At 38.3% G+C, this 11235-nt stretch overlaps 2 protein-coding genes and 1 long non-coding RNA gene across 5 annotated transcripts; 2 read left to right on the forward strand and 1 right to left on the reverse strand.

Annotated features, from left to right (window-relative positions):
- Positions 1-648: 648 nt before the first annotated feature.
- On the forward strand, positions 649-2876 carry LOC109505095 (uncharacterized). The gene is made up of 3 exons (XR_002163635.3): positions 649-2183; positions 2275-2399; positions 2484-2876. It is a non-coding gene; the product is annotated as an uncharacterized lncRNA (long non-coding RNA).
- A 684-nt stretch (positions 2877-3560) lies between these two features.
- Positions 3561-5123, reverse strand: LOC105034655 (uncharacterized). 3 transcript variants are annotated; one of them, XR_012143292.1, is made up of 4 exons: positions 4646-5119; positions 4466-4559; positions 4015-4088; positions 3561-3907 (listed from the first exon to the last, which is right to left on the reverse strand). XR_012143292.1 is itself a non-coding variant. In XM_073261748.1 (4 exons), exons 1-3 carry the CDS (start codon positions 4925-4927, stop codon positions 4028-4030), a joined length of 336 nt encoding a protein of 111 aa, XP_073117849.1. In that variant the 5' UTR covers positions 4928-5123; the 3' UTR covers positions 3561-3907; positions 4015-4027. The 3 variants fall into 3 exon arrangements, 2 of the variants coding, with proteins under 2 accessions (XP_073117849.1, XP_073117841.1); XM_073261748.1 differs by having other exon boundaries at positions 4533-4559; positions 4680-5123; XM_073261740.1 differs by having other exon boundaries at positions 4533-4559; positions 4646-5121.
- Positions 5124-9074: 3951 nt separating this feature from the next.
- On the forward strand, positions 9075-10039 carry LOC105034656 (uncharacterized protein At5g48480). The gene is made up of 2 exons (XM_010909895.4): positions 9075-9423; positions 9615-10039. The coding sequence occupies exons 1-2, from the start codon at positions 9158-9160 to the stop codon at positions 9841-9843; spliced, it is 495 nt and encodes a 164-aa protein (XP_010908197.1). The 5' UTR covers positions 9075-9157; the 3' UTR covers positions 9844-10039.
- Positions 10040-11235: the final 1196 nt, after the last annotated feature.

The following is an 11235-nucleotide window of genomic DNA, read 5'->3' on the forward strand; positions in this document are numbered from 1 at the left end:
CAATTGGATTAGAGTTTATTAAAATCTTATTAAGTTTATGAGAACTATGCTAGCATATGATTAAACCTAATTCTTCTCGAGACTTCGATTCGATCAAGTCCATAGCCTTGAACCTAACCTAAATCCATTTGAATTTAATTGGGCTCTTAATTGTGAGCCCAAAGGAATTTGATTAAGTCAATTAGTTGGCATAATTATCCTAACATTATCTCTTCTTTATCTCCTGATTATCTCTAAGTGTGCATGTGGAATAGATGGAAGATTGGGTGGCGCATCTTTTTCTTTTTGAAAAATTTTGGTTGCTAAATTTTTTAGGGGCCCATCCCCTCTTATGTGTCATGGCGTGGAGGAGAGAGAGTGGGGTCCATACCCCATCTTTTTTGGCTAGAGATCCCTTTATGGGACTCCAAAACTACCTGACAAATATTCCATGATGCCTCTTGTACATGCTTTAAGAGGCTGATTAATTACCATTTATATTTGATTTTATTTGGCATAAATCAAATTAAAAAGATAGAAGATTCTTATGAGATAAGGATATACCTTTTTAAGATGATTGGGTTCTTTATATGTGTCAGGGTAGTGTCTATTTAAAGGGAGGACTCTAGGGTTTCTTGTGTGGTTGAATTTTTGATCAAGAAAAATCCTCTCTCCCTTCTCCACGCCTCCTTTCCTCCCTCTCTTCCTTTTCATGCCCAAAAGTTGGGTGCCTCTCTTCCACACGCCCAAAAGCAGAGTTGGTGACTTGGAGATTGTAGATCGAGGAGAAGAAGAAAGAAGGCTGCAGATCAAAGAGTTGATCTCGCAGTTAAGATCAAAGGAGTTGATCAAAGTTCAAAGACTAAGATTCTTTTTGGGAAGAAGAATCTTCTACGAGGAGAAAGAAGTTCGAGATCGATCCCGATGGATATCCGTAGAGGCCGGATACATGTGCGGCTCAACCTTCTACAAATCTGAGATCATCAAAAGTGATGAATTTCTACCCGGACAAAGATAATGAGATCTGATCTCATAATTATTTCTAAATTTTAGATTATTGATATATATTTTTTTCTGAGTTTGGATAGGTTTAGATCTGATCTTTTGCATGTGGGGTTAAAGAGTTTAACCCATTTTATTTTCGCTGCCTGTTTTCAAAGTTTTGAAATTTACACATGCTGCCTATCCGATTTTCTAACACTGTTTCCTCACCCACTACCTCCAAGTGCCCCTTTGTCATCTCCATGCATGCCCTAACCCCCTCCCTATCCTCCTTACGGTGAGCCATCTTCCTCTCCTCCATGTATCTGGTCTAATCATTTATGAGTATAGGGCCCTAACACTTGCCAAACGTCACAAGTATTGGGCCAACCTGGGCATCATCTACATGGTGGACACCATGATTACCTCGCCCTCGAGCTCTTGCTAGTGGATTGGTTGTGGGAGCGGTGGAGCGCTGAACGATGGGCTGATCTGATGGACCTATGGCTAGAGCACATGTTTGATTTGCCTTCATAGTTTTTTTTCTCTACTTGATGTCCTGCTACTGTTTGATGAAATGCCTTAGAATATGTTAGATGTTCAATTCTCATCTAGAGATTAATGGGGATGGTGGACATCTGCTTGATGTCCTTAGTCAGGTTGCAGCATGCTGGATGGTTTCGTAAGCAAGGTCCAGGCATCATATCTATAGTAACATATGCATTAAGGTTCTGAACTGATTAACAAGCATTCTTCTTGAAGTTGGTAATGCTGTTCTTTTGGATAAGTTTATTTTCTTTTTTGTCGGGGCTACCTGCCACTACAATAGTTAGGATTTCCTGAGTGTTGACACACTTTAGGATGCTTGGAAATCACAAAGCACAGCATGGCACTCATTTGCACCCAAAGAACGTCACATCTTGCTGATGGTCAGCTGCCTATCTAGACGCTTACTGCAAGTTAAGGCACTTTTAGTCATGGTTTAAGGCAGTGTGAACTTCATGTGGTCTGTCATGTCACTTTTATTTTTTTATTAGTCTATATTGCACAGTTCACATTTTGTGACTAAGAAAATTAACGGTAGTCACTGTATTTTGGTTCAGTTGTTTGTTGCTATTTTCAAATATTTGTTTAGGTTGAGATCTTGGATGCTGTAAGAGACCTTGACATTTTGATGTCGTGCCAGGTGACTGGGAAGCACTGCTTTATTGCTTTAAAAGCATGTTAGTCCCATAAAAGAAGTTGGATATCTGATCTTCTTTCTTTCTTTAATTTTTCTATGTACTTATACCATAACTTTTATCTCTATTATAGGTCGATTATAGAAAATGAAAAATCAAGAGCCTCATTGTTCTTGTGGAAGTGGTAGGAGGAAGCTTTATATTTCAAAAAAGCAAGCAATTTATGAACGTTACTTTTGCCTTTGCTCTAATTGAAAAGTAAGTACTTAATTTTTTTTTTTCTTGCGAAAAGTGTTTTGAATTCATACACCATTACTCATGCGATGATTGTAATTCTTGCAGAACTATTCAGGAAGTTTTGTTTGGTTGGATGGCTATCGTGATCCGAAGATTAGTCGGTCCAATGACATAATACGATAAGATCGAAACAAGCACAACCAACTTTATGCAAAGTGGATGGTTATTGTTTGTTGTGGATGCAATGCATGCCTCATGTTGTTGTCAATGTTGCTGATCTTAATTTTACTTTTATGCATTCTACATGGATAGTAAAGATCTGTATGTGTGTAATCTACAGCCTCTAGTGGAGAGCATAGGTTCGGTTTGCTATACTACCTGCCATGCTACTATTTGATGAAATGGCTTTTGGAATTTGTTGGATGATGGTTTTAACTATCTGTATTTGGTATGCTCAGTTAACGGCTCTACCAACAAATATGATGTAGATTTGGTTGTGCTTATCTCTTATTTATTTTATATTTTGTTTCTACTTTGAGCAAAGGAAGTGCAAGAGAGAGCATGGATCATAGCATATGTTTGACATCGATCTGGCCACACCCTATGTTAAATTACCAGTGTATTGGATCATAGCTAATTTCGTAAATATTATACTTGGCATGAGATGCATTTAATACATGCAGCCGTTGCTCAATGACAGCAACAAGGATGGTCAAGAAACAGAAACAATAGTTTTCAAGGTTAGGTACTCTGACTTGCAGTGGTAAATGGTGTAGCGTATCTCACCGAACCTCTAAAGGTAATTCCCTTACCCAAAGCAGCCTCAAGTAGCTGACCAGGAGTTTGCCTTGTAGAAAAAGCATGTGGATTTATCACAATATCAGGAACTATTCCTTGACAGGTGAATGGAAAATTTTTCTGAGACTCCAAGAAACCAACCACACCCTTCTGCCCATGCATACTGGAAAATTTATCTCCAAGATAGGGAGATCGAACCTGAAGTTATTTGATAAGGGAATGAACACAAATTGACTACTTGAAACTGAATAAGAACAAATCATCTAGGAATCATAAATAAAAGAATCACATTAATGTAACCAGTATTGCTTTGGTTTTAAATCTTCATGAACAAAGACAAAAATAGGAAGACAACTCAGCAAGAAAATACCTCACACATCTCGGTCAGAAAATACCCCAGGACAGCAATATTGCTTTCTGTTGGCAACCAATAAAACATGCATTAACACCATTGCAACACTGTAGGCCTATCATGAGGCCTCTCGTGACAGTAGCACAATCGTCAAGCTCAAAAAGTTAATCAAATTTGTTATACAAAAATTATTTATTACATAACAATTAAATATCGATCAAGCAATCCACACAAAGCTCAAAGCTTTCTTAGAACATAACATCAAGCACCAAATCCAGGCATCTTCATAAGATGCTCGCATCTCATAATCCTCTCAGCTGACCGTGAGCATTTGATATCAAAAGGAGCTGACCGTGAGCATCAAAAGGACAAGTTTTGTCTGGACATCAAAAGGGCCTGACCGTGAGCATTTGATAGGGTTGGGCAAAAATATAATCTTCTCATAATCTAGGCATAAAGAAACCTCATTGCTCATATCTTTTTTACCTGCAACCAAACATTATGCAGCAAAGAAGATGCTGCTGCATCTAAAACTTGGATTGTAAATGCAGCATCCACAACTGTTGAACCATGTCAGCAAAAAATCTAAGCCATGAGATCAAGGAAAACAGCTAACTTCACATTTGTCACCACTTCAAACTATGAAAAGTAACATGATCTCCATCGAGATGATCTTTAACATGGAATTTAAAATCATGAGATTAAATCTTTGTTGACTTTATCAATAGGTATCTTACTTTTCAACGTAAAATAATTTTTCATAAATTGATATTATAAATTTATCTATATTGAATGACAAAAAAAATCACAAAACTACATAATAGTATAAATTTAATAACAAAATCCTCTTCAAATAATAAATTATCTATAGCAAAAAATTTAAAAATATATTATAATAAATAATTTATTAAATTATAAATCAAATTGACAAGTATACTTGAGCAATCTCTCAATTAAAATAGCTATCGTCACATCCCAAGAGCAATACAGAAATCTTAAAAGACCTTCGGTGGCAAAGATTTGAACAGCACCTGCATCAATTAAAAGAAACAACAATCTTGCATCATTAACTTTCAAATTGGTGAATTCACTATGATAAATCATTAATCTAGTTTACCAGACAGTTCTCCTGCTGAAGGGGGTGAAAGAACCTGGAAGGAGAACTGCTGCAACGTCGACCAGCACAAGGAAGAAGATGCTCGAACGCACTAGGTGAGAGGAGGGCGGCGGCAAAGGGAGGGTGCGCCGAATGAGAGGGGCCACGCCTGCCTGCGTCGGGGGGCCGGTCGGTGAGAGGGGGGGCGAAGAGGATAGCGCTGGGAGGAGGGGGCGAAGGGGAAATGCCTGTCTGCATTCGGAGAGGGCGATCGGTGAGAGGAGAGGGCGGCGATGCTGCCATCACAGAGAGACCGTAAGTATAGGGACACAGCGTAAGAAGTCCAGAGGTTTGGAGATGCTCGAATGCGACAGAGGGTGGCGATGCTGCCGCTGTGGGAAGGCCACCGCTGATAGGGGATGCTGTGACTGAAGGGAGGGGGGCGGCGAAGAGAGGTAGGGCACCAAAGGAACGGAGAATTAGCCTTAGCTAATCAACGGTTTGGATGTATTTTCATCTTCTATAAAATATATTAAAAAAGCACCGGAAGAGATTTCACCCATGAGGTGAAAAATTATGTTCATACTTGTACTATTGATATGAAGATTTTTTTTAGAAAAAAGAATAATTAGAAACCTCCCTACTCTAAATTTGGAAAGAGCAGAGATACTAGTATATACTAATTGATAGAAAGAGTAGAGGTACTGATATGTATTAATTGACTCCTAAGTACTGTAACGTTAGATCAATGTTTTGAATATGCCACCTTCCATACTCAAGCTTGGGATTTATACTCACTGAAACCTTGCATTGGACACATGATACACAATTTGAATCAACAAACACCAACTGAATGGTTTCAAATGAGCAATCATAAACATGCCATTTGAGCTAGGGAATTTCTATATCCTTCGTAGGTTAATACAAAATTAAACTTACACTCAAATTAGCCTAAAATAAGTGCATTTGGTTGTAAAATTAGCATTTTGCCTTTCTCCCATCAAGTACAGTTCTTGTTTTTTATTCTCTTTTCTTTTTTTTTTTTTGGTTACCGAAGTACAGTCTATTTAATTAGAACTGTCCGATCAAAATGTAATTTAGTGTGCATGATAGCTTGATACACTGGACAGCAATATTGCAACGTAAGATTGATCATAAGATATAAATAGTCAAATATATATAACTCTTTGAGTTTTTAACTGTACTTGTACACTAACGTGTTGCCACATTAATGTACAAGAAAATTTATAAAATTGTTTATACGTACAAATTTTTCCCTATCAACATGATGGTTGTTTTGTTTTGTTCTATCCAACCTGCACGGTCTGTCCATCACTCTACGGAAATTATTTGTATAGACATTCGGCCCAAATCTAAATTGATCTAGCATAGATTAAGTTGGAACAAAAACGGTACCAGACAATGCTCTCCCATATTTAAGGAAGATAAACAACATAGTTGATTGGATAGCCACGCATGCTGTTAATCACTGAGGCTCAGTTATCAAGCACTCAGTTTACTCTGTTCTCATCCAGTCATGAGACAGGCTGATTGCAGATGCTAGTGGCTGTACGTATCTTAGGACCTCATAATAATGCTGCATCATACAAAAAAACATATATATATATATATATATATATATATATATATATATATATATATAATAAAGAGCTAATACGTGAGAAGGATTGTAGGTTTTTTCCCCACTAGGGATAAGCAAATTATAATTCTCTACTGATGTTCATATAGATGCACGGAAAAATTATTCCACAACTGATATCATCACATTTTAAGAACTATAATTTTATTAAATAGCACTACCATCATTGTCCATTAATTATTAATTTTATTAGCCAATAATGAAATAACAACTATGTAAAAAAAGAAAAAAAAAAAAAAGCTGAATCCGTGCAAGGATTAAGGACATAACACGTTCAACTTTTTATAGGCCAGATGTTTGCGTCCGAATCACCCTATCTCTTTTTTTTTTATATATATCTATATTTTTTTTAAAAATATTTGATTCACAATCAAAATCAAAATAAAAATAAAAATAAAAATAATTTAAAAGCAGAATCAAAATAATTAAATTTTTGAAAATACTTGATTCATAATCGAGATCGTATTTGGAATGAAAATTTGAATCCATGGAGAAGAGTAGAGTTAAAGAGGTATTTGATTGGAGGGAGTAAAAACCTGGAATCAAAATAGGAATGGGTGACTCCTATTCCAATCATTTGATTGGGAGGAATCAATTTCGATTTTGATTTCGAAGTAGAATAGAAATGGCCTAATCTACATAGAACTCAGGAGATGCTTGGTTCGTGACCAAAATCAGAATTAGAATAGGAATCAGAATAGCTTGAAATCAGAATTAGAATAGCCAAATCCCTCGAAATGCTTGGTTCGTGATGGGAATCGAAATCGAAATCGAAATTCGCATGAAAATTTGAATCTATAGAAGAGAGTAGGGATTGAGTTCTATATAGATTGAATCATTCTCATTCCATCCTAAAATCGGAATCGGAATGGGACTTCTCCTGATCAAACAGTTAGAATATGAGTCATCCATTCCTATCCTTATTCCAGACTCTCACTTCTTCCAACCAAGCATCCTCTTAATTCTTGCTCTCTTCTATAGATTCAAATTTTCATTCCAATTCTGATTCTAATTCAAATTTCAACTACGAATCAAGAGCTTCGAGAGATTTGACCATTCTGATTTCGATTCCAAGCCATTCCAATTCTTATTCTAATTTTGACTCCGATTACGAACTAAGCATCCTCTGAGTTCTATGTAGATTGAATCATTCTTATTTCATTCTGAAATTAAAAATAAAATTAAAATTGAAATGAAACTCCTTCTAATCAAATGATTAGAATGAGAGTCATTTATTTTTATTTTAATTCTAAATATCCACTCTCAATCAAGCATCTTATTCTAGAAAGATAAAGTAAAAAGGGCAAAACATAATGCAAGAGTTCCACCTTATAAAAAATAAAGCCCATACCAACGATGTTGACGGCAACCCAAAATTTCTCATGTTGGTCACATCCTTTTTGAAACCATGTTTGTACCACCTGACCGTGTGAGGCTAAAAAATGATTCCTTGTTTGACCTGCACGATTGAACCCACCTAGCTCTTTACCATATCTAATTCTCGTCTCCTTGGAGAACATACCCTATAGCCATTATAATAAACAAGTCGGATCAGATAAGATACAGATGCGGTCAAATATTTAATTAATTAAAAATTTATTAATTCAAATTTTATTTATTTATTAAATAAATTAAAAATTCAAAACTAAATCTAATCATTTTTACTAGAGATATAATATAGCTCGATCTGTTCTAGATTGAAATTAATTAAAATGGGTTAAATGATGAAACATTACCTCCCTTGAGTATGCTTTAATAGACCCCATGAGCCATGACCAGCTGTTCCTCTTCTAGCCCATTGGCATCTAACCTCCACATAGACACCAGGATTCCTCATTGTGGTGGACCACATACGACTGGCTGCGCCCTAGCCCACCCAAATCCGAGGACAACAAATCAATGAATACCAGCCATTGAGATATGGATGTGGGTACGGTGTGCCACTCCAGACTTCCACTCCCCGAACCACGGCGCCCTCGCATCGACCGTTTCATAAATTCCACGTGGCACCTTCTAGTGCGTTCCCAGGCTCCACGTTTCCAACAACCTGAGATCGCTCGAAACCACCCTCCGATTTACCAGGGGAAAGGAATTGCAATAGTAATAACAATAATTATTATTATTGCTGCTATTTTTATTATTGTTTATCTTTTACCGCATTTGAAAGAGCAACCTATCACTGGATGGGGGGCCCACAGATTTCATGTCAGGGTGTGGATTTGGACGTGAAAGTGTAAATAAGTTTTGGCGGAAAGATTATTACAGCCGGTCGAACCACGCAACTGACGTACCAAAAAAACAAAAAAAAGAAACACCACGCTCCTAGCGCTGCCAAAACCAAGGCCACGGTACCCCAACCATAGTCGTGTGTCAGGGGCGGGTGGATAAACGTGATCCAGTGAAAAAGCTGGCCCTTCATTTCCAAGAAAATTACGAATATACCCCACATCGGGGGATAAAATCGACCCGTCGCGTTCCTGCTGTCAAAATATTTTTTAAATGCGGCGTACGCCGTTGAAATGATCTACAGACATCGAACTTTATGAAATCAACGGCTGTGGTTGAATGGATTCTGTACTGGTCCATTGTCCGCATCGGTAAAGGCGAAAGAACGTAAGCACTGGCAAAAGGTGGGGGGTAGGTACGTAGTTTCGCATAAAAAGAAGGAATATTTAGGGTGAAAAAAATTAATTGCAATAAATCCGAAGCAGTGAAAGTGTGAAACGGTTTCGCGGACCTCAACCCTCTCCCTCCACGCCTCTATAAATAGCCCCTCACCTCCCCGACTCCTCATTTCTTATTTGGCTGCCTCCTCTCTCTCTCTCTCTCTTTGTGGGTCTAGGGTTTTCTCTTCTTCGTTTCAAGGTTCGGCCATGGCGCAGGATGGAGCGGAGAACGGGGCGGCGGTTAAGGCGGTGGGTGTCGCGGTGTTCAAGCCGCAGCTGGTGGTGCCGGCGATGAAGGCCGACGAGGCGGTGCAGTTCTACAAGGCGGCGTTCGGCGCGGTGGAGCTGAAGCGGATGAACCACCCCAAGCGGAAGGCCGAGCAGGAGCTCCCCCTCATCCTCTGCGCGGAGCTCAAGATCGGCTCCTCCTCACTCCTCGTCTGCGACCAAACGGAGGACTCCTTGGCCGCCGCGTAAGTCTTGCTCTTCCTCTGAGATCCTTTTTTTTTTCGTCTCATTTCCGCCGTTTCTTCCCTAGAATAAGCCCATCTTAGCTTAGATCTAAAAGATCCAGTCGAAATCTTTAGGCTTTTGGTTTTTCTTGAAGCGTTTTGGCCGGAGATCTAAGGCATTTGGTTGGTTTTCGTTGTTGATGCTGATGTAGGGAGGAGGGGGTGATCGGACGAGGGATCGTGTTCCGGGTGGAGACGGAGGACGTGGAGGGGGCCGTGGCGAAGGCGGTGCAGGCGGGAGCGGTGATGCAAGGGGAGATCACGGAGGACGAAGGCGCGTGCGGCGGCGGGCTACTCGGGAAGGTGAAGGATCCCTTCGGCGTCGTCTGGGCCATCGCCTCCGCCAGCAAGAAGTGCGCCGAGGCCGAGACCGAGAGCTAGGCCTCGATCGGTCGCCTTCGACTCTCCCCGTTTCGAGTGGAACGGAATAGACTCTTTTACCTACTTTACTATATTATCTCTAGTAGCAAACCGGTAGTGACGCGGTGCTCTGTCGTTTTAGTTTTATTTCTTTTGTCTGAAACTCGGAATTAAAAGACATTATTAATATGGTCATCACGGTCGCCGTGTTGTGATATCATGTAGAATTTTTTTTGGCTAGTGGAATGGGCTAACCTTCATGCGGCGATTTCACCTTTATCATGTCTCTCTATATACTCTATTTAATTTTTTTTTTAATCTCTCTCTATTTAACTTTAATTATTTTTATTATTCCTGTTTTCTCTCTTCCCTTTAATCTCTCTCTAATTAACTCTAATTATTTTTATTGTTTTCTTTTGATTTTCTGCCTCTTTCTTTAATTATTCTTATTCTCTGCGCTATTTGGATGGTGGTGACAACCTTAGCTCGAGGGAAGGCAGAGGTTCTTCCACGGGGAACAGCAGTACTGGCTTTTTGCTTTTGTTTATTATCTACTGGGATAAACTAATGATAGTGGGAAGTAGCTTTTTTAAGCTTGGTTTGACTGTGGATTGTTGGTATGGTGTGGCTCTGAGGGTGGATGAGGTTGAATTATTTTATCCCGTGCTTTCGTTATTTGTGGTGCACTTGTTTCTCATGTCTATTATAAAATAGATAGAAGTTAGCAACTCAAATTCAGTAGACAATTAAATAATTTCCACTTCGTCTTGTTGTGGACAATTGTATATCCAAAAAAAAAAATGTTAATGTATTTGACGTTGCTATGGTATTTCATTTTTGTTCGCCTTGTTTCTGGATTTTCAAACTTTTCTTCCGTTGATTTTTACCAAAACAAAAGTTGCTTTCTCAGGGTCCTGTTGCCGCATGTCCTTGTCCTGCACAGCAATCAAACCGCCTTTCCTTAAATTGCCACTTTTTTTTTTTTTTTTTGATGTTAAACAAAGATTTTCTTCGACGATCTGAACAATGCGTTCTGAAGTACATGCAAGCTTGTCACTTTTAATCCAGGGGATGTAGGTAAAATGTAAAAAGATAATCCAATCTTAATATTATTTTCCCCAATTTTTATGTGACGAATTTTATTGAAACATTTTAGGGTACCTTGTAACGAGGAATGGTTTGGTATCTCCAAAGGCCAGTTTGAAAGCGGAATATGGTGCCTTTATTTCTACCAACGTCCGGGAGATCCCGTCTACATTGAACTTAAAATGAGTCGGATATGAAATAAATATTAATATATTTATATTTATATTTATTTTATTTAATGATTATAGATATAAATATGAATGTTAGAATAATTCATGTAATTAAAAATATTATTAAATAAATAATAAATCAAATTAATAATATATT

The sequence above is a fragment of the Elaeis guineensis genome, chromosome 1 (genome assembly GCF_000442705.2).
Source record: "Elaeis guineensis isolate ETL-2024a chromosome 1, EG11, whole genome shotgun sequence".
In the NCBI taxonomy this organism is placed as follows: Eukaryota; Viridiplantae; Streptophyta; class Magnoliopsida; order Arecales; family Arecaceae; genus Elaeis; species Elaeis guineensis.

What these genes read in the sequence shown, in the direction of transcription:
- LOC105034655 (XM_073261740.1), bottom strand. Translation starts at nt 4,927, where the DNA reads ATGGCAGCATCGCCGCCCTCTCCTCTCACCGATCGCCCTCTCCGAATG. An exon ending in TTCAGCAGGAGAACTGTCTG is followed by an intron (nt 4,560 to 4,645) that starts GTAAACTAGATT and finishes TAATTGATGCAG; the next exon opens with GTGCTGTTCAAATCTTTGCC. An exon ending in TCAAATCTTTGCCACCGAAG is followed by an intron (nt 4,089 to 4,532) that starts GTCTTTTAAGAT and finishes ATGGTTCAACAG; the next exon opens with TTGTGGATGCTGCATTTACA.
- LOC105034656 (XM_010909895.4), top strand. Translation starts at nt 9,158, where the DNA reads ATGGCGCAGGATGGAGCGGAGAACGGGGCGGCGGTTAAGGCGGTGGGT. An exon ending in GAGGACTCCTTGGCCGCCGC is followed by an intron (nt 9,424 to 9,614) that starts GTAAGTCTTGCT and finishes ATGCTGATGTAG; the next exon opens with GGAGGAGGGGGTGATCGGAC.